Source organism: Phasianus colchicus, chromosome 6 (genome assembly GCF_987193195.1).
Source record: "Phasianus colchicus chromosome 6, bPhaCol1.hap1.1, whole genome shotgun sequence".
Classification (NCBI taxonomy): Eukaryota; Metazoa; Chordata; class Aves; order Galliformes; family Phasianidae; genus Phasianus; species Phasianus colchicus.
In genome coordinates, this window is record NC_143441.1 from 5,638,888 (window position 1) to 5,665,651 (window position 26,764).

The following is a 26,764-nucleotide window of genomic DNA, read 5'->3' on the forward strand; positions in this document are numbered from 1 at the left end:
TGGATCCCATGACAACTTGGATCTACACAGTCCTTCCAATCTAAAAAAATCTAATGACAAAAGAATCACTGGGGAAGGCCTGAATCCAGTCATACCAGGAGTACTTCAAACAGAATTCTTGCCTCAGCTGCCATCTAAGTCCAATGTCTTAGCCCAGGAATTTCAATGTCTATACGATTACTCATTTTTTTCCTAAGAGGATGCTTCAGAATCTGAGCGTTTTGCTGGTTTTGGACTGGCTGACGTTACCAAGATGATGAGAAATCACATGAGACCGTACTGTCATTTTTTGCTAACAGCTTAGAGGAGCAAGATTGGCGAGGGAAGGACAATGAAATGGCCAATAGCCAACTGATCTGTTCTCAGGGACAGAATCAAAGACGACAATAAAGTCCCAGGAGTGCAAGGGAAAAATCCTAGTGCCCAGGTTATCTTTTCTTCAATCTTGCCAGTTGGAGAAAAGAGGAAAGCCAGAAATAGGCATATAATACATATCAGCTCCTGGCTATGTGGCTGGTGCCAGCTCAAAGTTTTTATGGTTTGGTTTTGATGAGAATGGGACTCCCTGTGAAGATTATGATCTATTAGGGAGGGATGGGATCCACCTGTCTAGAAGAGGCAGGGCATCTTTGGCAGCAGGCTGGCCAAACTAGTGAAGCAGGCTTAAAAAAGAAGGACTTGGGGGGTGGGGTCCAAGTGCTCCATTGCAACCGACTGGGAAATAAGCCAGCCCAATCAGAACATGACAAATGTTCCTTAGCTGTCTCCTATGACACAATCCAGAAGGTCAGTCACCTCAAGAGTGTGTATCACTATAGGGGATTCTTTTGCATCCTTCTAGGGAAACCTGCATCCTCTGCTCCCTTTTCTCCTTGTTTACAAATACCTAAAGGACTGGAAGCAAGTGGATAGAGCTGGGCTCTTTCCAGTGGTGTCCAGCAACAGGAGAAGGGGCAGCAGGCACTAACTGGAACATAGCAAGTTCCAGTGTAAACATGAGGAAAAACTTGTTTACTTTGAGGGTGATAGAGCACTGGAATAATCTGTCCAGAAAGGCTGCAGAGTCTCCCTCTCTGGAGATATTCAGAACTCACCTGCACATATTCCTGTGTGACTTTCCATAGGGAACTTGCTTTAGCAGGTGATTTGGACTTGATGATCTACAGAGGTTCCTTCCAACCCCTACAATTCTGTGATTCTGTTATTCACAGGTCTAATAACTTATTTTAATGACGTATGCAATTTTCAATTCTTTTTCCATCTTTTCTAGGTGCAAAATATAATTATTTTAACTCACTAACAGTTTTTTGACAATAAATTTTTTAAAAAGGCTCATGTTTGCCCTAATAAAACAGAAAAAATGTAGTATAAATAAAGTAAAAAAATTAAAAACAGCGGAGAGGGGAAAAGAGCTGCTGTCCTAAAACATATTTACATTTGAGAATCAGTTCAAAGATACCTTAAATTGACTTTTGAAAGTGTTTATATCTTCAGCATCTCCTCTTTCAACTGATCAGTCAGTGAAGCTGTTCACTGAACCAAGATAGTTTGTTTCAGCTTTGAAGTGTACATCAAAACAAGCTGATTCATTTCCACGAGCACAGTCTTATTGCCCTTTGCAAAAAACAAAACATCTAAGCAGACATTATGAGCTCCATCTTTTACAAAACAATAATACCTAGAAGTACCAATGCTGAATTCTAGGAAAAGGTTCCGCACCCAGGACAACTTCTTTCACAACATCAACTGCTCCCATCTCATTACTGAGATGAAATACCACTTTTAGGGTGGCATTCACCTTTCAGTGGAAGGAGAGAAACTCACCATTCTGGACATGTTTCTCTTCTCTCAACGTGTGATGAGAATCCATTCCATTATCTGTCCTAGGAGCACTTTTTCCTTGAGAGGCTTCGTGTCTGGTCACTCCAGTTTGCCCAGTCCCATTTATGTGGGAATTTTCATTGGAATCTGAACTTTTGTTCTCCCCAGGATTTGGTTCTTTGCTGTTCTCTGTCTTTGCTGCTGTGGCATCTTCAGTTGGCTTCTCATCCTTTTCATCTGTTTTCTTTTCATCTGTTCCCTGATGAACACTTTCCTCTGCTTCTTTCTTAGCTTTTTCTTCTGCATCTTCAGGAAAGAGAGAAGCAAAACATGAAAAGAAATGATGATTATCAGTCAATTTTACAAGAAATACAATTCACACGTGTAAATGTACTTCAGCTTTTAACACGTAAACAGGTGTTACTTAGATAAGTGTAGGAACTGACTTGACAAGGGAAAAAGAACACAGGAGAACATTTAAGAAAGTACTCTGAAAAAAATACCCTGTGTTGGCCTACCTATATCATATGTGCATGGCTATTTTTAACCATATAAGGCTCCCTTTTGAAAATGCAGTTCTTCAGAAAATTTAAAAGGCAAATTAAAAAGAGATATTAGCTCTGTAGGTAAATCTTCAGGGGTACAGAGCTTATCTTCATTCCTGATATACAGGAGTCAGTCAAATCACATTTAGTTTACCTATATTGCACCACATAATCCTAAGCACTTTGAAAGTCTTGGTTCTTTGAAAATCCATTTTTTCCCCTTTTTCCAGGTTGCTTTCAATTCCAGCTTCCTAATCTCTTCATTTCTACTTACTGTTATAATTTCTTCACATCTCTGTCCCTTCTTACCAGACTAATACGTTACTATCAGTACCTGCTCTTCCATTCCCAAAAGGGGAATGTGTTCCAGAACACAACTACATCCCTTAATCATAGAATCATTTAATGTAGTGCTCAAGCTACAAAAAGCCTAGATGCAGGCAGAAACTCCATAATTTCCTCCTTTTTTCCATGATCAGAAAAGAATTAACTTGCAAAAGCAACTGAATAACTCAGCCCACACTCAATTTGGAGCCTGACTCAGCTTCAGGACATACCTGTATCCATACTGACTTTAAGCATTCAGAAGTGTCTGCACTGTGCTGCCCACTATATATCATTCTGCCTGCCTACAAGGTTTCTAGGTCTGCAATATCACAGCCCACCCACCCATCACCCTATTGTGGATAATCAATTGTACTCTAATTGAGATAGGAATCATAAAGAGATGCATCTCCTGGTTTCTGAGAGATTCTGTAAGCTGATTAAGTAGACAAGCATATCCTGCAAATTAAAGAATAAAGTCCAATTAGTCCAATGGAAGCAATCTTGACACCTAAAGGGAAGATGTTTTGGTCCTTACCGAAGCAGCAACTTAGCCAGAGAGCAAAAATTACAAAAGAAAAAACAATGGTGTCTCCTCAAATACTTCTTATTAGTGAACCAGAAACAGTTTTGAGAACAATGTACCAATGGGTTACAAGAGAGAAAGGTGAAAGCCATCTGTATAAGAAATGTCAATTTGTATTTCTTTGCCAGCAGCTAGCTAATTAATTTTTAAATGAATAAATTATGGCTCACATGAAAATATAATTAAATTAGATATGCGCCTCCCTGGCTTTACTAATCATTCTTGAAATCAACGTTAGCTCGCATAGACAGCTTTCTGGGAGTCTGATGGTATTTAGCTTCCTTTATTCCAAGGATCTGAAAACAAACCAAAATGCTGCATTTCGCACCCGAACCACAAGAGAGAGATTCAGCACTGCTGGATGAGCACCTCCATGAGCTTCCCTGCACCATTAGACAGGCCTTTCAATTAGAGAGGACAGATCTGCTCCGGCAAATAGAGAATTAAGCCAAGTCTTCCATTGATCATAAAGCCAAAACCGTGCAATCAAACTCCTTCCATTCATATGAAATACCACAACTCCATTAAATGATGGGTTTAGTAACAAGCGTTAAGCTCAGAGGAGACACTGTATCACAGTTTAATGAAGAAATAAATGTAATCAAAGATAGAATTCAGACTTTGCTTTTTCCAGAGCACATCTAAATGACTCTAGGGCACTTTCAGTTGCATGACACTTTGGATGCCTGGTCTGCTTCCAAGCTCGCAACCAACACAGACTTCATATTCTCCTGAAATATTTGCAGTCCTGCACAGATTCGTGATATCATGAGCAGAAGCAGCAAACTTTCTAAATTCTCATCCAAGGTATCACTGCAAATATGAAGCCAGACATTAATCCAGAATACCATGGCCTTTTCACCTGACATATCATTCCTATCTCTTTCAATCTTAACAGTAAACAATTGATAACATGTCTCTCAAAATCCTTTTCCTGCTATTTTTGCACACGCTCAGAGTCTGACTCATGACCTTAGGGGGCTTCCCTTAGAATTCCTTTTTTTCCTCCTATTGTCCAAATCCTCTGTTATCTACACTTACATCACACAGAAGCATGTAAGATACAGATGAGTCACAACAGTCCTATCTGTCTGAATTCAGCGAAACTGTTGACCTAGAGAAGCAGATTCTTTCAAACTAGCAGTGCTTACTTGGAGAATAATTTGATTGAAGATGAGTTTGAAGTAGAAGAGGTCAAAAGAATTTTGGCCCGGATGTTACCTTTGGTGGCTTGTGCTTTCCATTTCTCCCGGTTCTGCTGCACCACCTCAGTCCAGGTGGCTTTAAAACATTTGAAGTCCACAGTGAGTATGGAGCAGTTGAGCGAGGCACTTCCTTCTGACCCAGTGCTCTTGACACTTGATCTCTTAACTTCAGAGGGACTAATGCTATTCAGACTGGGACACGAGATCACAAAACATAACAGAAATCAGTATCTAAGGCAACCTAACACAGCTAAGAAATTATTACTCTAAATCTAGATAACACCCAAAAAAGAAGAAAGATAACCTTGAATCCTCCACAATTCCCTCCCTCCCTCCAGCCCCATGGCAATCAGTGTTAAAGCAAGCAGCACAATCTGAGCCAGCATTAGAAATAATGGACTGTTCTCCTCTCCCTAATCGTTGGTAGACACGATTCCTTACAAAGAGAACCACACAAAGTAGTTCTTTGTTGTGCATCTCCACTCCCTTAACATCAAGTGGAGAGTCAGACAAACCTAGAAATGCAGTATGTCAAAGGAGGAGTCTCCTCAAATTCATCTGTTGGAGTCATTAGATACAGAACTGCTGTACACGAGCATCCATGCAGGGTTTGATGACCTCGTTTAAAGCTGAAATAGGCACTCATTTCAGTTACAGACCTAGCAGTTCTCTTTCAAGGAGAGGCATGTCATAGTGCACATTTTAATAAAGGCAGCAAGATAACTGATATAGAAAGATATTAGTGGTTGCTCTGAATATAACAGTCCAAGAATAAAGAATTTGCTTGGGAAAAAAATCCTGATTTGGAGGCTTCAGTCTAAGCAGTACAAACCATGTGGCACCTGAATCCCAAGACATGCCTTGTTCATGAAATTACTGAAGTAGCAGATTCTCTACAACAGCAGAAGGGGACGAATGGGCCAAGACTCCTTATATCCAAGCTGCAGGTGAATTCTGGTGATAATTCACACATTTGAATAACTCTAAATAAGTGTTGCCATACTTCCCAATCCTCTTTAGTAATTACAATGTGTTTATACCTCCATATTCCTAGAAATGAGTGCTTCTCAATGGCACCTACCTTCTTTTTTGGCATTAGCGACTGAGAGAACACTTAAGTTCACCTGACTACATGGCTACATCCACTTGCATTCACTGCCTCTGGAGGCTTGGCTCCGTTTCCAAGAGGGCAGCCTCCCTCTCTGCCCTACTTTGGGTTGGGGTTTCCCTTCAAAACAATCACATCACTAGGTGAGCTGTTGTGCTGGCAACGTGGATAGCAAGCTTTACACCACATGGCAGACATACACTGCGGAGGGATGGATGTGGATGCAGACCATGACATTCACCAGGGGACCTGGATGCAAAAGCAACACGTGTGCCCTGAAGGGAAAGGACATATGGTTGTTCACCTGGAACGTCTGAACCCAGACATGCCAGAACGGGAAGCTTCATCTATGAGCGGTGTCACAATCTTCTCAGTCATATCAGTCAGCACAGTAAAAGTGGGTTCCACGATGAAATCAATGAAACCTGAGCAGAAATGCAAGCACAGTCAAGAAGGTGAAATAATGATTTATGTGAAGTCACTGCATCAGCGATCTCAAACAAACTCATTCTAAAAGTGCAAGGTAGTTGAGCATACTTCTAGTTCCATTTCCCTCGCCTGATTTGCTTGATTTTTTTCTATACTTCTAAAATGTCAGATAATGACCCGTATTTTCATACTTCGCATAATTAAAAATATTACTTCCAAGTTCTCAGAATTTCATACTAATATTTTGTAAATGTGAGAAAAAATCATGCATTACTGAACCTTCAGTCTTACACAAGCATCCGAACCATGTGCTTCCATAACTCTGATATACCCTGATGCAAACCTAAGGGAAAATATCATCTTTCCTCCCATGTTGTTAATCAAAAATGCATGCAGTACAAAGCCACAGCAGGAAACTGTGTGCAGATAACCTTGAGAAACTTCACACAATTTTTAAAAACAAAGCAAATTTTACTGACTGAGAACAGTGCGTCACAGGAACCCAAAGGATACTGAGAATTTGATTGAAGTGTGTTTGTCTGCCTGTCTCTACGTCTCTTCTCATCTCCTTCAATATTTCTTTTATTTCTTAGTGACCAAAAAAATCCAAGTCATCAATGCAAATTTCTGATATAACACGTGCAACTGGCTCACTAACTTCAGCAATTGGGTGGTGGGATCACTTGCTGAGATACTCAACATTAGTGCTTAAACACAAGGTCTTAAGCGTTGGATCTAAGAAATAAAATAAGCTTTCCCTGGGAGAAGTCTCATTAACAGATGCAGATTGAGGTGGCACAAGGGACTGAAACTGGTGGAAAAAAAAAACTGTGAACCTAGAAGAACTTTTTTGATAACATTGAAGCAAGGGTAATAAAGTTATTTTTGTACTGAAGCAGAGTGTGTATGGTATTTTTCCTTGTTTCCTAAGACTGAATAAGTTATTCAATTATGTCATCTTTAAATAGGTATTATAATAGTATTGGGGAACTTATCTTGCTATCATAGAAACAAAACTTGGGACTTCATTATGAGGGCTGATCTGAAAGTAATGCCTCTTATTTTATTATGTTTGCCCACAACACCAAAGGCAGATGTTGGTGATATGGCAGAAGGGACTGAACCTTCCAATCAATATTCTGTTAAAGTCTATTGCCTTGCAACAGATGGCAGCAGATGGCATCTGACATGAAAGTGTGCATGAAGCAAAGCTGTGTCACTGACTTCTCCCACATGGAAAAAATGACACATTGACATTCAATCACTCAACATTTACAGAGACCAAGCAGTGGATGTCACCACAGTGAGGCAGTGGGTGGTGTGTTTACAGAGCAGCAACAGTGACAGTGGGTCACCTCTGCTGGTGCACATTTTTATGAATGCAGTATGATGGCTCTTTCAGCAGCTCATCACTACTGCAAATGCATACCTCATGGTAGTGACAGTGTTGAAAAATAGTGTTTTGTCACTGAGAATGCACTCCATCAAATAGGGTTATTGTGCTCTTTGTACCTGTTTTGGTTTCCATGGAAATAAAGAGGAGGCATTACTTCCAGAACAATCTGAATAGCAATTATGTAATTTATACTATAATCCCAAACCACCCTTCGGTATTCTCTTTCTTCTTACCTAGAGACACAGTGATTTAAACTCAAAATAATTAACCTGGATTTAAAATTTATTAATGGTGCAGCCTAAGACCAATCCATCATCATCTTTCTTTTTCAAAAGAATGAGTGACATAAATATTTCTGTACCCCAGTGACTAGGATGTTTTTATCAATTGCCACTGCATACTGAGGAGTTGATAACAGACAATTCATTCATTCCACCTGAGAACACCACCACAAGCAGCACTGGCTGGAAAATTGTTTCCCTAAAGCCCACCACAATACAAGCAAATAAACCAACAAATCAGAAACATTAATTTCTCAGCCTTCATACAGTGTTTTCTGAAGCTGTAATTTTCTTTCTTGGCAGCCAATGGACAAAAATAAAAAGGTGTTCCTACATCTATCAGTTGCAAGTGAGGTTCATCTCTCATCAGACAAGCTTTCTACAGTCTGAGAAAGACAGAGAAGCTTTAACTCCTGATATTCATGTCAGGAAGCACAAGTTTTGGCCTGGTTTTCTTTGAAATCTGTTTGCCTTGCTCACTCTGGTCAGCAGCATGACCTGCACATGAATCTCTCATGATTTCTGTACCTCAGTGGGGTATAGATATACTTACCAAAATTGTTTTTATTGAGGAAGAAAAAAGATGATGAACTGATCATCAACTAGCATTAGTAGGTTTTAAAACTAAGGTTCTTTATTGGATATTTGTTTTAAAAAATATGTTAGTTTTAATACTGAACAATTGATCTGTAATTAAAGAAACAAGAGAATGAGACATTCTTTATTTTGAGGAAATTTTTGTTTCATTTTTATGGAAAGAGTGCATGCTGGAAAGCCTTTTGTCCGCATTTATGAAATCCCTTCGTTAATAAAAATGCCTGCCTGCTGTTTGTGGCATCTGCACTCAACTTCCAGCAGCAAACCAGCAACTACAAACAAGCCAAGCCACCAGAACAGGATTTCTAGGCTCTGTCCCTGGAAATATCAGTAGCACAGTTTTATTTAACGAAATATAGATGGTTTTGTTTGCTTGTTTGTTTCATTGGTAGAAACTCACAGCTGCTCACTGCATGATTTGGAATTCAAAAGGAACTTGCTTCTGCAAAGAAATGCAGTAATTACTAATCCAGTGAACAACCTGTTGAGACTGTTGATCAAATAAATGAATAGGATGAGATTATTTCTCTGAGAATCTACTTCATAACTTTGAAACCTTGCCTCAGCAGAGAGGCAGAAAATGTAAGACATTTTGATCTAACAAAGGAGGTGTTGCAGACAGATAGTGCCAATATACACAGCAGACAGAGAAATGAAAACATGTCAGAAGCCAAGGATTATGGACAATGGCCTATTAGTGTCAACGGATTACAAAACCACAAAAAAGAATACAGTAACAAATAGCATTTAAATAAATAAGGCTGCCTTTACACACTGACAGATTTATAAAGTGTAATTATCCTGGTCACGGTTTAATTCATCATCAATTTTGCAGCGGCTTGACACAAATACATCCATAGTATAGAAGTTTCTTGGCTCTCCTGGCCTTCTGGAGTGAAAACGTATGAAAGAGGAGGACAAGGCAAATTGGTTTCTAAGCACACTGAGCTTACGAAAGCTCAGAAGGGGAAATGCAGAAAGCACAGCTCCTCTTCCCTGTAAGGTGTGAGGAACATATTTGAAAGCTGCTAGAACCACCAAGTAAGATAAGTCCAAATGTGTCTTTTCCTCCACACCAGCCACAGAGAGGTCATCTTCTCCCATAGCAGCAGGCATAGTCTGCACAGAAATCTTCAGCATGGGTTTTAGCTCATACTGAAGCTCTTCAAGTTTGCTGTTGCTTCCCTCCACTGAGCCACTGGCAAAATATAAGTCTTCTCAAGGGTTGTGTTGTGCTGTATACACATACACATCTTTCTGGGGTACTGTTTCAGAGGGGCACACTCTAGAAATTTGGCAGTTTGGGTTTTTACAGGGTTTTTCAAGTTCAGATTGTTGTATGAAGTGCCTAAGCTTGCAGAGCCAGAAAAATCTGGAATGAAGTCCATTGAGGGAGTGGCTGCCTAATGAGAACAATGAAATAATTTTAAACAAGAAACAACTCTAAGCCACAGATGTGAATCTGTACTTTCCTAAGTTTGGGGATGTATTTGTTTTGTTCTTTGGCCAGCTCAGGAGACAGCTGAGAAATTTTGTACTTCAAATTCTTCTCTTGATTGCTTTCCTTGAATACATTTGTTTTCTTTCTGCTTCTGGACTCAGTTCCCTTATGCTGGGAGTCAGCATTATCTGTCTTTTCTTCTTCCATTTGGCACTCTGTTCTCCAGTCATGGATAGATAACATTTTTCACTAGATTTGTGGGTATAAATATCTACCCATAAATCCACCTTTTCTCTTGAAGTTGTCTCTTTTTTTGCTCTTAGCTAGCAGAACATGTCTACTTCAGTTAACTCCTCTTGACTTCTCCCCAGCTGTCAGGCTTGTTGCTTCCCCCTCCTACTTTTCTTTCACTAATTGGAAGAGACGTTTGGGTAGAGTGCACTCTCAATAAATTCACAGATGACACAAAACTGGAAGGAGTGGCTGACTCATCAGAGGGCCACACAGCCATCCAGAGGAATCGTGACAGGATGAAGAGATGAGCTGGCAAGAACCTCACAAAGTCCTGCACCTCCTATCTTGGAGAATCATCGAATGACTTGAATTGAAAGGGTCCTCAAAGATCATCTAGTTCCATCCCCTCTGTCACAGACAGGATTTCCAACTGCTAGATGAAGCAATAAATCAGGTTGCCTGGTCTTGAATGCCCCCAGGGATGGGCATCCACAACCTCTCTGGGAATCATGTTCCAGCACCTCACCAATGTTTTCATTGAGAGAAAAAACTTACCCCTGACATCTAATTTAAATCTTCTCACCTTTAGTTGAACACCAATCCCCTTTGTCCTATCATTATGTACATACATAAAAGATTTCCCTCCTGTTTATAATCTCCCTTTAAATATTGGATGGACACAATGAGGTCTTCCTGGAGTCTTCTCTGCTCCAGACTGACCAACACAAGTTCCTTCAACCTTTCTTCATAAGAGAAGTGCTCCAGTCCTCTGACCTTCCTCATGGCCCTCCTCTGGACCCTCTCCAAAAGCTCCACATCTTTCCTGTGGAGGATGAACAATTCCAGGCACCCAGCTGAGAAGCAGATCTGCAGAGAAGGACTGAGGGGTCCTGGTGACCACCAAGTTGAACATGAGTTAGCAATGTGCCCTTGCTATCGTGCCCAGTTCTGGGCCTCCCATTACAAGAGAAATGGGGATATACAGGAAGAGAGTCCAACACAAGGTCACCAAGATGGTCAAGGGACAGGAGTATCTCTGCTATGAGCTGGGACTACTCAGTCTGGAGAAGACTCAGGAGAGATCTTAAAAAAGCCTATGAACATCTGAAGGGAGAGTGCAAAGAGGACAGAACCAGGCTCATTTCAGTGGTGCCCAGTGCCAGGACAAGAAGCACACACTGGAAAACAAAAGGTTAGATCAGAACATTAGAAAGCACTTTTTAACTGTGCAGGTGATGGAGCACTGGATTAGGATACCCAGAGAGATTTTGAAGTCCCTCCTCAAAAATCACCTAGATGTGATCCTGGGAAACCTACTGTTGATGTTCCTGCCTGAGCAGAGGTTGGACCAGATGGACCCAGACGGCTCCTTCCCACCTCATCCATTCTGCAACCCCATGATTTTTCAAGAGAGAGAAAGCACTATTAGTGAGTCTGTAAAAAGATCTCTGCTTCTGAATGAATGGAGTTGAAAATGGTTTCCGTGCAAAATATTGATTGGCTTTGAGCACTGAGAAGGAAAGGGTGGGGAAAATAAGTGAAAAACAAACAAAGAAACAAACCAACGAAAAATACAACAGTTTTTGCCCAGGTCATCAAAAGGACTGACATGTTTCCATATCCTCACAACACAATGCCATGCGCAGCTCATATCCAGTGCTCAGAAAACCACAGAATAATGTCATAACTGGGCACTGCAGTCAGTTCTGCCGTCACATCAGAAGTAACTCTACTGCAAGGAAACACCACCATAAATTTAATGGCTCCTCAGCTTTGAATTGTTGATCTGGAGAAAATACCACTGCACTTTATTATTTCTTCACTATAACCTAGTTTCAAATAGTGAGAGATCACTGTAACCTCCGTACCACAGGGAGAAATAAGTTCTATGGCCTCAAGTTGCACCAGCAGAGATTCAGGTTGGACATTAGGAAAAACTTCTCTGAAACAGTGGACAGGCTCTGGAATGGCTGCCTAGGAGGTGGTGGAGTCACCATCCCTGGAGGTGTTCAAGGAAAGTTTAGATGTTGTACGGAGGGACATTTAGTGGGAAATATTGGTAACAGGTGGATGGTTGGACTGGATGATCTTAGAGGTCTTTTCCAATCTTGGTGATTCTGTGATTCTAAGTTTTGTTTCTAAGATGCTACTTACAATGTACCAAAAGGGACATACCTATTTGAGACTGAGCAACCATAGTGGACTTGCGGTCACACAGTGGAGAGAAGGGAAGCCCTAGTTCTGCTTCTTTGTCACCCTGGAGGAAAAAAAAAAAAAAAAGAGAATAAATTAAAACAAGGCATTGAACTTTGATATCTTAGGTCACTGCTGTAAAAACAACCCATTTTACTTTCTTTAGTGAGATAGGTTTTGTACTCAAGAATGATTCTCTTTTGAGCTGTCTGGAAAACTCAGCAGAACACCATCCTTGGAACAAACCTTTCAAGAGAAAACATCAGTATTGTGATTGATCCTTCAGGATTTGCACTTGTTTGCATGCTTTTTTTCCTTTTCTCTTTCAGATAATTCACAGGTCATGGATGCCAGATACAGATTATATTTTTTGTCCAAAGGAAACACTGCTAGAGAACAAAGGTACAAACATGCTTCCAACCCTCAGAACTGACAGTCCTTTCTTAACATCACAAGACGGTGTGTAAGATCAAGTGTTACAAACCCATTTCTTCCAGTCATTTAAGCTGCATATTCACACCAAGCTTGCTTCAGTCACACTATTATAAATTGCTTGAGGCTGATAGGATACATAGGATGACAGCTGCAGTAATCCCCAGTGAGCATTCAAACTTAAATAGCCTGTTCAATGTACCAGAGAACCAATTCCTTAAATCAGCAACTCATTTTAACTGTGCTGAACTTCATGCCATTATTCTGACTAACGTCAAATAGAAGTCAAAATAACCAGCTAACAAATTAGAGAAAAACTGTAGGCAAAAGAAGCACTGAACAGGTTTTTTTCTTTGTTATGATATACATAAAAAGAAGGAATAAGTTCTGTTAGAGCTTTGGGTGAAATAAGAGTTTTCTCTTGCTTTATGTTAGGAGTCTGATGTACAAATTTCAGGGTAAGCCAGAAACCAAACAGAGAAATATTCCGAAGTTACCTTCTACTATCGTGTCTGCCACACTGCTCAGGAAAAGCATTTTTCAGTGCCAGCTCTTATCTAATCATCACCTTTGTCTTACTCCTCATGCCTTTTACAAACCCCAGCACTTAATTCTCTTTAGCACAGAACCCCTAACAGCCTTCCTGACTGCTCAAAGACATACACGACTTTTAAGCTGTTCAGGCAGATCCTTCATGGATAGCTAAATTGCTAGGTAAAACATGGAAGATATTTCCTTTATGAGATCTTGATTCCAGCTGCTGAATATCAATCAATAAAATTGTATTCAAAAGCAGCATTAACATCTACAAACATACGTAGTTCATGCAGGAAGACCTGTGTCACTACAGAATTGGAAACCAAGAGCATTAGAAACCCATACTGATTCAGGTTAAGTCTTTGTGCCTCATAACACACACAACCAAAAATGTGGAAGAGAATCTGCACTTGTAGAGCATAAAGAAATAAATATCTAAACTGAAACCAGCTTACTTTCTTAGTCCCCTCTGGCTAGTGGCACTTTTCAGCTCAAACAGAGAAGAGTGCATGTTGCTCTTCTGCTATCAGGTAGGGATGCATGTATTTATCTATCTACTAACTTCAATGAACAAGTCTACTTTTCCTGGTAAACATAAGGTTTTTCCAAAAAGGGAGTTAGTACTCGTAATTTAGAACTAGAATACAAGTTTTATGCAATGCTTTCTCTAGACATGGAGGCATTTGTTACTCAAAATTGAAGCATGATTTGTTGATCAGCTGTCCGTGTGAAAACATAAAATGATTTTCATTGCACATGTAAAGCAGATCCAAACCTGGCCTTTTTATGTTCTTACAGCCAGCTAATCTTAATTCCCTCATCAATCTTTTAGGGTACTCAGCAATGGTACGTTTTATCAGATCTAGTATCCTTCTGAGGTATAAGAGACTAAGCATGCTCAGTGGCAGAGTCTTCCCTAAAATGCATGTGAAAATCATCCTCCTTACATGAACCTTCTGTGGTAACACAGAGATAGATGCAGGCATGATCTTCCTGCTTCCACCCAGTAAACCCATTCTTGCTTTGAAAAACAAACTTAAGGATTTATTTCAAAGCAAATTTTTGCAAGGTCCTTACTAAGAAGGGATTCCCACAGTGCCTTTAAAGCAGATGTCGTTCAAAAAACTGGTTAAAAATTGGCTTTCTGGTTTGGCTTTTTTGCATTCAGATTTACTGCAAATCATGAAATTATTGAAGTTTGGAAGGAAATTAGGTACTAAATTTTCTGATTAGTTTAGTAATACATATTGGTGAAAAGTATCTTCACACTCTTCAGTGCTCTGTTTGCTTTTATTTATTTATTGTTTAAGCAACTATTTACATGCTTTTAACTGGCCACTAGGAGAGACTAGAGTTACCACATAGACTTTAATGATCTGTCTAGATTTGAGGATCTGTCAGTGGGATGCCCATTAAGAGATATAAGCTAGAGCAGTCCACTTCATTGAAGGTAAGGGTAATGGACTTTTTTATGTCTACTCCAAAAATTTAGGTACAGCTTTATGGCATATAACTACCTAAATGTGTCTTCTATGATTTATTAGAATATATGATGTTCTGCATAGCTATCTTTTTCAAGTAAGAAAGAAATACTGATTCCATAAAAGTAGATAGCCTGGATTAGCAAGCCATGTTAGAACTTCTCCTATGCGGGTAATATTTCTTTCTATAGGCAGTGTATCAGACACTGTTTTTCCAAGAGACTTGATAGGCACTGCTACTGTGCCAGACAAAAAAGCTTCCTATCATTTAGGATGTTCTTGAGAAAATCAGAGAAGAAAGAAAATACATGTTCACATTTTCTTACTTGCCCAATCCTCTGTGCTGCCAAAACACAGAGAAATTCTCCAGCTTTACCTGTCTGAAGAACTCCTCTAGCAGAGACATGGTCCAGCGGTGATGGAGGTCCCAGGCCTTGGCTGGATGACTGATATCTGCTGTATGCAACAACAGTGATAAGGCTTTCGGCTTGTCAATTCTGAAAATTCAAAGGATCAAACAAGTTAATTGCCTGCACTTGCAGTGGAGAATGACAAAAATTGCACTTAAAAAGGGAAATAAGGCCATCAGAGTCTTTGGCAGGATATTAACAGAGTATTTCCGTGTTCATAATACCTGACAACCGTGAAAGGTTGACTAATTTCTCCAAGATACACTATTCCTATTGTAACAAAGACATTAAGAAATATAAAGAGAAACTTTGCTCAGTTTTGTTGAGCTCCTGTCCAGGCTCACTTCTTTGCACAGTCAGACCTGAAGAGTCGCTATGCTCCTTATTTCATCTGTGCTGCATTTTATGCAGGTCAGAAGAGAGTTCATCTTACTGTAGTAAACAGGATCTGCTCTCAGGGACACTGATGACTTTGCACAGTAAGTATGCTTCACTGTTAGGAAACTGGAGTGAAGTTGGCAATTTCTTAAAACTATAACCTGAGAGGCTAGCCCAAGAACTCAGTAAATAATGTTTGCTTGGGATGAGTAATTTCAGTTTTTAATTCCAGTTTTTGATGGCCTGAAATAGTTGGAAGAGCTGTAGCTTCAGAAAGGACCAAGTGGTGTGCCACACTCTGATCGGATACAGGTATAATTCTAGAGGGTGCTAGACAGATCTGTGTCTGGAGTGAAAAAAAGAAAAGACCATAACTAAGAATAGCATAACGAGAACTTTATGGAGAAGGCTGTGGATAAAATATTACAACTCCTACTGGTATACTGTGGAAAAAAAAGGCCTTCCCCATAATGCTCCATCTGTTCTTTTCCAGTCCTTCCCTTGATGTATCTCAGATTGTTTACGTCTTTCCCCTTGTTATGGAGCAAGCCACTTGCCATGGTGGCTGCTGCTACCATCTGCAGAAAGCCAGTGCACTGATTGTGTTTTGTAGATCCTTGAATCCTACTCAGTTGGTAGAGTTTGTTCAGCTGGATCATGTCCTTGATGTTACCCTCATATACAAAGGAAAATGACTAGGGAAGCTTACCCCAACACAGTGACCCTTGCAAGCTTTGGTCCACCAGCACAGAATAGAGATGTGTGCGTAGGTAGTGCTTGTCTACTCCTAAGTGAATTCATTCAAAATTCAACAGCAGAAACAGAATTGAGGTGCACATCAAGGAGAGCGAGGGCGTCTGGAGAGGTGCTTTTGAAGTTAAACATAATGGCAAAGCACAAGCTGAAATGAAGTGCACAGTGCTGTGAAGTGACTCACCCTTCTGGCTGCTGCAAAGCATTCTTCATGGCTTTGATTTGCTGGAAGTGACAGGACATATCGGTGGCTAACACCATCTCAATCACCAGAGCCCGGAACTCCCTTTTGAATGGCATCATGATGAGAGAAGCAAGGAAAAAGAAACACAAAAACCAGCTTCAGACACACTCCAGCTTCTGTTGTTATCTGCAAATTTACTAAAAAGCATTTCTGATTTCATACATCCCTCTTTCCATTATTTCTCTTTCAGGTTGAGGGAGAAAGATTAATGATTTTCTACAAACACAGCAGTGGAAGGGCTGCAAATGAAGCCAGGTGGCTTCATTTGTGAAGAGTATCAGTATCAGTACACTTCCTTTCTCACTTAAGAACAAATCTTTTGAATTTATTTCTTTATAAAGCATTCTTAGAATAAAACAAACAGACTGTTTAAAGATTTGGCATGAATCAGGTGAATTTCTGAACTTGTATTTCTATCCAGTTAACTAAAACTAGTCAAAACCTTTACTGAAAGCTTAGCTGTATTATTAAAGTAAAAAGCATCTCCTAGTAAATATAATGTATATATACATTCAAGAGTTCTGAGAACCTGCACTACTTCCCTGACATTGCTCATTCAAACTATTCCTGCACGAATTTTTGTTAAACAAACTTTTCAGGATCTTTGGAATTTGAAGATAGTGTGATGTCCTAGAAATTTTAAAATATCAGAACTCTCTGATCTAGCATACAATATAAATTTCTTTTTTCTTTCTTCAATTCAGCTGCTCACGGTTTAATAGAATAGCCCAAGGTTAGTGTACCAGCTAAGGATTCGGGAGATTCAGAAATGGATCGGTTTTCATTTAAAAATAAGTTACCATTCTTTTCATGAATCTTTCATGAAGGAGACAGTCTATTTTGGGCATGTCTCTCCTGCCTCTAGTGGCTGTACTCAAGGTTCTAGCCCCAGGCCACCCATTGCTTAGAGACCCAAGACCTTGGTGCCTACTCAATCCCATGGGTGTCACATAACATGCCCCCCCAAGAGTTCTGCACACACATTAAAATTGCATCACTTGTCCTCACTCTCCCCACAGCAAACCTACCGCCTCCTCCTCACCCTCAAGTACAAGCACTTGCATAGCCAACAGCATTCAGAGAAATTACAGGGTGCTTGGAAACAAGCTTAGTTTAATTATTTTCGCTGGTCCTGGTCTGTTCCCTGGTCTGGTACATTCCCAGCAACAAAAACCTCTCTGTCAATACAAAGGAGAGGAGAAACTGCTTCTTTTAGCAACAGTGCTGGCAAATGGCAGCTTAAAACATCTGTGGAACAAGGACTGTAATCCCAAGAACTGGAAAGCAAGTCTATGTACTCCAAGTCAGAGACAAAGCAAAAGCCAGTGTAGATGACAGAAAACGTGGGCTGAAATGCAAGTGTAATGTAATGCAGCCAAGAGCACAACAACAAAGTAATAATTTAATGGGGAAACCAACAGATTCCTTATGGACACACACATCTAGCAAGTCTGTACTCTTCCACAACGTTGTTAGAAACTTCTGTGCTCCAGAGAAATTTGAAAATATTTTAAATAGTGCTTTTGCAAGCAGCCCGATAAATCAGAGCAATATGCATTATTGTCTGTCGTCTAAATTGTTAATGTTGATATAAGACTCAAAAGTTTGTGGCAACAAAACTATAATCATGTGAAAGTGGTCACTATTAGAATATTAAGGACCTGGGAATGGGTTTTCTTGCCTATTCCCTCAACTGAAGATCCCTTGTGGACGCAAAGTCTGTTCTACAGATCCGGCCGTGCTGCTTGTCTGACTAATTGGGGATTTTAATAATTCTCATTACATTTGTTTTATCTCATGGCAGATATACATTTCCCCGAGGTCAGAAGTCAGGAGCCACAGAGACACCTTATTCTCACATCTATAACCTATCCCTAAGAAAAAGTACGAAGTTATCAAATTTGATGATAAATTCTAAAGATAACTTTTCCATGTCCTTTAACAGCCCCTGCAGAATTAGGGGAAGCTATAATTAGATGGAGAGAGCAGTGCCAGGAAAAAGCAATTTGGAGAAGAGGAAAACCTGGAATGAATTTCCTATTTCATTACTGCATGTCCTGCAGGTGATGCCCATGAAAACAGAGTATCTGGCACAGTTCTGTCATCAAGCACAGTTGCATGGTATCTGTACTACTGACTGCTGAGCTAGGTAAGACTCTGGATGACTTAACATCTAAATACTTCGAAGTCTTGCACTGATCTCCATTTGGCAAATATCTTTATTTGCTCTTTAGAATAACTACTACATGCCTTTACCTTTTCTGACTCAGAGAACATTACGTGCTGGATGCATCTTTGCTCCGTATTAGCTTTCACCTCAGAGCCATGTTCTAGCAAAGGGCTCCCATCTCCATGCATATGAGGGAAAAGGACAGGAAAATGACTGCTCTAGATCACCTAATCCCTATGCTAAGAAATAGGTAAGATCTCCTGTAGTGAGATATTTCACCCAGTTTACGTAGTATAAGCCTTTATTCCCATGACAATTAATGGAAAAAGGAAAAATGCTACCTTCAAGGAAGCATTTTCAATGGCTGACACACACTAAAGGTGTAACATTCAGAATATGCATGCATCCATCCTGGATACAGAGGAAAAAAATGAACAAGAAAAGTTTGTGATTATGCAGGCACGTATCTGCTATTACATAGGAAAGAACACTTTGACTAAAGTTGTCTTTGTTTAGAACCATTCCAGGTTTCTCACTGCAGACTCTAAAGGAATAACACTGATTGACAAAGAGGACTCAAAATTAGCTGAGGGACAAAAGCCCAAGCAGCTTTACTGACAAAATCTGTTTTGCATGAAAGGTCACTTCCTGAAGCTGCACTTTGATTCAGAGTTTCAGAGTTAAACATTTTCCAGATGCATTTTTAATCCGGTACTTGACAGTAAAGGGCTTGCACTAAGTATACTTTATTTCAATAAACTACATGGAAATTATTAGCAATAAACTACAGAGCCAACAAATACATCTTTAGTCATATCTTGGAAAGCATCTGTCCACTTTGCAGTTTGCTTTCTTAAATCATTGTGATCTGTTTTTCATACAGTTTCTTCATTTACTTGCTAATGACTTGCACAAATGGGATTCATCAAATGAGGCAACTCACTTTCAAATATTTAACAAGGAGAGTAAAACACCGTTTAAGTCCTAGCAAGCATTCATCTTTCTTCTTGACTATAGCCAAAAAGATCTCTTTCGGTCTCATCAGCTTCCCCTAAAAAACCTATACCCATTTCTGTTCTAGCTGTGACAGCTTGCACTAATTTCCTGTATTTCTTTCCTATGAATACAGTCCTGAACTAGATGACCAAATAACACAAAACTGATGAAATCCACATATATATCACAGAATCATAGAATGGCCTGGGTTGAAGAGGCCCACACTGCTCATCCAGTTCCAACCCCCTGCTATGTGCAGGTCACCAACCAGCAGACCAGGCTGCCCAGAGCCACATCCAGCCTGGCCTTGAACACCTCCAGGGATGGGGCATCCACAGCCTCCTTGGGCAACCTGTTCCAGTGCCTCGCCACCCTCTGGGTGAAAACTTCCTCCTAATATCCAACCTAAACCTCCCCACTCTCAGTTTAAAACCATTCCCCCTTGTCCTATCACTATCCACTCTCGTAAACAGCCGTTCCCCCTCCTGTTTATAAGCTCCCTTCAAGTACTGGAAGGCCACAATGAGGTCTCCCTGCAGCCTTCTCTTCTCTAAGCTGAACAAGCCCAGTTCCCTCAACCTTCTCCATACATGTAGGATTGTGTGATGAACTGATCATCAGGTCTTCTCTTATTAATAATGTCAAAATGAAACGAGAGCTCAGGTCAAAACAGCACTTAAGAATTTCATTTCCAAGAGCTAGCATTAGGACTTTTTGCTGAAAGAGATTAATCAAGTACGTCTACAAAAATAATAAGAGATCTGGACAAGTTTTAAGAGTTCTCCAAAGCATGCTTTCATGCTTTGAGTCCTACTGATACTAAAAGTCCTATTTCTGAGTACCAGTCTGAGAAACTGTGTGTTTCTTGTTTTTTTTCCTCAGCATCTGAGATCCTGATGAACTTAGCTGATGTTTCCAGTGCCTTCTAAATGTTTGCCTATGGGATTTCAATCTGGTAGTCAAAAGCAAAGGCACGTGAGAATTGCATTTTGGCATTAGAGCACGTTAAAATAATGATTTTTATCCTGCAGCTGCTGCTTGATTTCAGCAGTTACAAAATAATACAGCCCTACTTGAGAGAGGAAAACTAAGCAATCTAAACAGCTCAGTATTTTTATTCAGGCAGATAGAATAATTCATCTAAAGGAGAAATGATAATCTTTGAAACCTCCAGTCTAAACACATACCTCAACAGAACACACATTTTGACTCAAGGGAATTAACAAGAAACATCTGAACTTAGTTTTCATCCAACCACAAACAGCTTAAAGCCTCAAAGCAGACTGCTTTCCTGAAGATAGCATTCCTGCAACGAAGCATTCTCAAGCAGCTGCTCCACTGATCCTTATGAACAGTGGCTTTAGGGCTGCTACTTCTAATCAGATAGTTTCTTGTGCTTCCCCTACCAACACAAAAGGAAGCAGCAATTTGCTGTCAATATTGTACAAGGCATTACCAATCGTAGCTAAAATAAACAAACAAATAAATAAATAGATTTGTAACATCTCAATGCAGTTCATATTTCTTGTCTGTGCTAAGACTATATGGGCAGGCAGGATTTCTCAAGCTGCTGCCCCACAACACTCACACTGATTGAAACCAGCTGTTCAAGTTCCTAAATTGTACTTCCACTGTTCAGCTACAGGATTATATCACTGTCCACAAGTCAAATAAACAGGAAATGCAGGTGAAAGACATTACGAAGCACAGTTATTGGCCAGCATACTAGAAGCCAATCCCCAGAGCAAAGCTAATATCCTGTAAGATGAACTGACAGCTCATTACTGTAGCAAATTCAGGTGCATGGGGGAAGCACTGTGCTGCATGTAAGATCCTACAAGTCCCAACTATGAGAAAGACCGTGGACCAGGATTTCTGTCTTGCAGAAAGTACTTTTAAATAAGTACTTTTAAGGTACTACTCCTTGGAGTTCAAAATCCCCTACAGAAACAAAAAGCCCTCATTAGCTTGAATTGTCTGCTATTAGAAAACAAGTCGTGGACTGATTTTAGCACATAAAATGTATGTTGCATGAGCTTAATTTAAATTATAGCTTCTTATATCACTTTGGCTTATATGGTACACATTGATTTACAGTCCTTGGACTTCTTATTTGCGTTCCATCCCATATATAATTTCCAGGCAAGGAGTGTCAAAATAGATGAAGGGTATCTTTGTTATTTGGCATGAACAAACAGCAACCTGCCTCTTCACTCATTTACAAACAGATGTGTGCAAAAGGTGTTTCTGTGAGATGCTGGAATTACATGGGAGTCAAACTGTATATTATTACCCATTGCAACAAATTCCTAGTCTGACTACTATCTGAGGTGAAAACCAAATACAGAATTATGCAAGTCAACACTTTACAAAGCTTTTTTTTTTTCTCTCTTAGCAGGAGAAATGCTAATGCACAATATACACTGATGCATATTGCTATTCAAACAAAGCAATAACAGTCTGTGGTGACAGTGCAATATTCTGAAGCAGCTACCATGTTCATGTTTACCTCCAGTCGTCTTTTGAGAGATTGGATAAAATATTCATCTCTTCATCATCTTGTAAAAGACGATATGCTGCACTAACATGGTGATTTTCAAGCACAGACCGGTCATTATACAGAATGGCTGAGTCTGACCTGGGATTAAAAAGGAAATAAAGGAAGGTTATGTTTCTTCCTTATCTCATGTGTCTCATATTCAAAAGCTTTTCTTTGCTCAGCTACAGAGGTTAGTTCCTATAGCACAGATATAAGCATTTTGAGAGTGCCTGTGGTACTTTATTCATTGCTGTTACTCATTAAAAGAAAACTAAAGATGAAAATTCACCACAAAATCTATTTCATCTGCTCAGACTCACCTAGTCTTACATTACATTAGAAAAGGATACTGAGAGCGATAATCTAAGTTTAGGGCTGAATCACAAGGCTCCTTTCCAGTTCTTGTGTATTTTGCTCTCAAATTGAAGCCTGAGGGTGGCCAAGTAAGAAATTGTGAGATGTGTTCTTATATTGTTCCCAGAATAGTAAATGGGCTGTACGCAAGACATAACTGAGCTGCTTTCAGTTATCTGTGCACCTAGCTATGCTGTACAAAAGGGCAAATCCCAGTGGGATAGTATAGGACCAAAGGTACTTCACAACTTATTTTAGGCTCCATGTTATAGATCTGAAATTGCTGGATAGCTCAGTTGTTCTGAAGACTCGATGTTAATGGCAAGAGAGATTGAGTAGGATTCATTACAGTCCTCACTCAGTCCTGCTTCCCAGTGAGAGGTGTAAATTTTTCTCCCTCAGCATTTTAGATCCTCTGTTGTTCAATGTCACAAACAATGCGTTATAACTGAACTTTTCTAGAGCTATTTTCTACTTTGGAAATGTAGCAGATCCCTAACTCCTGCATATAAGAATCTGTAAGAAGGGGAGTCTGCCGTATCCCAGAACACAGACAAATTTCCTCCAACCTTCTTGAGCATATGTGTGATCTGTCCCAGCATCTTTGGTATCTGCAATACATAGCATGATTCAGCTACCATACTCCAGATGTCTAATTCAGGGTACGTTGCAGTGCATCTTAGAAATGTCCAAGTATATGCTATGTCAGTCAAGGACACCTAGACAGTTTGTCAGTACTACCAGTAGACTTACACTGTCAAAATAATACACAGACATTAGATGCCTAATTATCACTGCAGACATTTCACAATATTTGCACGCTTTCAAATTTTGCCATCTTCTTTGTACCTCTCTTCCATCAATCTCTAAAGTCCTATAGAAGACTCTGAAATCAACAATAATGCCAGTCCAGTAGGGTCTGTGATCAGCTAATTGTAAGTTCTCAAGGAATTTACAAAGATTTAAGATGTGAGTACAATGACTTACTTCCAAACAGGTAGTGCTAAACATATCCCCACCTTTCATTAGTATGTTTTTCCAATAAGAACAGTATTTGTCATGCTGGTGTATACTGACGAATACAGATACTGGTGAACTTTTGAATTATAATACCTCCTTCAAAACTGTATCTTTGACCAAATACATCAATCTGCAAACAATTAGACTTCAGCAATTTCACACAGAAATATTTTGGGACCGTCCTTTTTCCTGATTATTAACATGACCCAATGGTCAGGAATCTATAATACAGGCATACAATTGAAAATGGTTGAGTAAGAGAAAATTAAACGTAATGTACGGAAGTGAACTTTCCTCCTGCATCACTTGAGGGCAAAAGCTTCTACATTTTTCTATGTGGCTGTGCTGTTATTTTCCAAAAACTTCCCCAACCACTCATCATGATTTATGATGGTCTCACCGTGTTTGGATGTGAAAATTGTTGGTGGTTCCTGTGTGTTCATAATCATGGATAGCAGCTGCAAAGATCATGGCGAAGATCTCCAGCTCTGTCAGCCAGTGCTGAAAAGAAATTACAGAGCAATCAGATCATTTTCCCAGGCATTCAGGCTTTTGTCTTTTAAGGCAAGTTATCTCCCGCTGACAGTCAGTGCTGCACATCCTTGCCTTTCCCCTGCAGCCTTCCAGCTGTTTTAAAGCAAATTTATCTGGCTGATAACACCGAAGCTGAATCGGTGCTTTTCCTGATGCTTCATCTAAATAAACTGAACTTCAGCAAAATAGCTTCAAGAACAAAAAAAACGCTTAAGTCATAGTGAGGGGAAACAGTTGCCTTTCCTAGAGAACTATGTGTGAAGAAGAAAGAGAGGAAAATCACAGGAAGAAAGAAGGCAAATCTCAAGAAAACCTTTTTTTTTTTTTTTCCCAAGTAGAACTTACATGCACATTTGTGCACATACCACCAAGGTATGTGTTTTCAGCTTGGTTCAACTTTGTAACAGAGCCTCAAATACAGAAAAATGTCACTAATTTCCACTAATCAGGAGTTTCTGTCAATCCCTGAACTATAAGGAGCACAGGAAACACAGTCTTGCAAGATGTATATCTTGTTATTCATCATTCATAGAAATAGCTGATAAAGTCCTGAGATTGTTTTCTTTTTTTTGTCCCTAATTGCCTAGTCAAAGTCATATTTTCAACGTGATTGTCACTTTTGATTTCTAAATTAATCAGATGCTTTTAATAATGTCCCTCTGCATCAATCAATGATTTCATGCCTTTTTTTCCCACAGGTAGCAAGGTAAGGGGTGCTGTTAGGATCAAGTACATCAGAAACAAAGCCTCTTGATACAGTAGATGCTGTAAATATTTGTACAAAATGCTCCTATAATTTGAATAAAACTTTTACCATAGTGGTTGCTAATTGTTTTTGTAACAGCACACTGTCATCCTGTAAACATGTAAGAACTACCTTTTAACTCATAAACCCATTAAAGGTAGTATGGTTTGGTAAATTCCTTTTAGACACGTGCTGTGGCCCCCGGTCTGCTAAATACAAGCAAGTAAAGAACAGAGAACTGTAGGGCTCTGCACACAGCTATGTGTCCAGCTCTTCTCCTGAATTTCACAGTCATCCCTACACAATCACAGCACCCACAAAACTCTTCTGTAGTATTTGTTGTCATAATTCCTGGAACAGTCAGTTTGCTGGAGATAGCCCCAGACATTAGTGTCTGTGCAAATGGAGAATGAAACTAGACTTGACATTAAAACTTTCCTTGCATTAAACATACAGCTCAAAGGTATTTATATACATACATATATATATTTTAACTGGGAGGGTAAAGAGCTCAAGACACAAGTGGACACAGCAACTAAATTACTTTCTGCAAGACATGTTTCCACTGAGGTGTTAGTGGACTTTATTTAATGACATTAATAATGCGCAAGAACCACTTAATGCTTGACATGAAACACCTTCAGAATGACCTATCTTTAATCTGGGTTTTAACCTGTCCATACAGCAGAGGAAAAGCTAATCAAGTGAAAGAAGTTTACCTTCTTTAACTTCAAGGAAATATATTCTCTAGTCTCCAAACAGAAATAAGTTGAGAGGCTACGCCTTTTTCAAAAGTCTTCCCACTGCTGTGAAATCACACAGGCATAGCAAAGAATGCATAGGCTTTATGAATATTATTACTGATATATGGGGAAGACAATTCTCACTAGCAGTGTTCTTGGTGGGATTATAAAGTCGGAGATCTCCCTGCTATTTCCAGTTTATCTTCTCCTCCTTTATACCCTAACTGACGAGCTCAGTCTTATATTCAGGAAGGAGTTCCATGGAAAATCAAAGTTCTTTCACTTGAATAGTAATTGCCTGTGTGTTTCTTGAAGAATTAATTAGAAGAAAAATAACATAAGCCTTTTCTAAAAACGTAGCACAAGTCTTCATAAAAGAAAAGAAGAAACAGTGCAAAACAGTGAAAAGGAAAAGATTAAACTTCTATCATCGATTAGGAACATCAAGCTGATACAGAAGATACACCCTTGAGTTCATTACCTCCAGAGACTCAAACTTGCAACAGGCCAAGTATTCAGAGGTGTGATCACAGCAGAACATTTTCCAGCAAAGATCACCTGCCTAGCAAAACAGGCCAAGGAAATGTCCAACAGAAAATTCACTTACTGACTACAACAAGACAAACCTATCCCATATTTAGGATCTGGTCACATGACATTAAAAAAAAACCAACATTGATGGAATGAATAAGAAAAAAGAGTGCTGAGATCTCCCTCAGCCACACTGGTTATCGTGACATGAAAATTGTAGCAGTCATCAGCACCTTCACCACACCTGAACCATCTCTGCCACTTAAAAGCTTGTAATATGTCACAAAGAACTGAAAACTAATCCTCTAAAGATAAGGTGTGCACAGTGGCATTAAAAAAAAAAAAAAGAGAGAGAGAAAAATAACTGAGACTTGACAGCTTCCCTAGGCAAGCCCAGAAACAGTATGAACAAGGAGCTGGAACCCTACGAACACCAGATGAAATGAAGGGCAGTCCCAGAGCCCAGGAAGTATCTAGTCTGGCTGGCAAGTGGAAAAACAGGCACTGGGAAGCCATCCCCAGGACAGGTGGCCTTAGAACCAGCATTCCTCCTCCTTCCTCAAAATTACTGGGAGTGTGAAGGCAAAGCCTGACTTTTCTAACAGGAGAACAGCAGTGGAAAGACAAGACGACACTGTCGTCAGAAACACCAAAAAAAAACAGCTTAATTTTCCTTAGTTCAACAACAAGCTGCACAGTTTCTTGGCATGCTGGTTGTAATTTAGTCACTGTGCACC

At 39.7% G+C, this 26,764-nt stretch overlaps 1 protein-coding gene across 12 annotated transcripts in view; it reads right to left on the bottom strand.

Moving 5' to 3' along the window:
* The window catches only part of PDE1C (phosphodiesterase 1C), a 340,705-nt gene that overhangs the window by 36,318 nt on the left and 277,623 nt on the right, over positions 1-26,764 (bottom strand). For 8 of the 12 annotated variants that reach the window (XM_090142259.1, XM_090142256.1, XM_090142261.1 and 5 more), the window contains 8 exons: positions 23,875-23,975; positions 22,071-22,199; positions 16,336-16,437; positions 14,987-15,107; positions 12,143-12,224; positions 5,894-6,014; positions 4,498-4,673; positions 1,825-2,127 (listed from right to left, as the gene is read on the bottom strand). In XM_090142259.1, coding sequence (XP_089998385.1) covers positions 1,825-2,127; positions 4,498-4,673; positions 5,894-6,014; positions 12,143-12,224; positions 14,987-15,107; positions 16,336-16,437; positions 22,071-22,199; positions 23,875-23,975 — 1,135 coding nt within the window. The remainder of the gene's footprint in view (positions 1-1,824; positions 2,128-4,497; positions 4,674-5,893; positions 6,015-12,142; positions 12,225-14,986; positions 15,108-16,335; positions 16,438-22,070; positions 22,200-23,874; positions 23,976-26,764) is intronic. The other 4 variants (XM_090142260.1, XM_090142255.1, XM_090142264.1 and 1 more) reach the window with 1 other exon arrangement.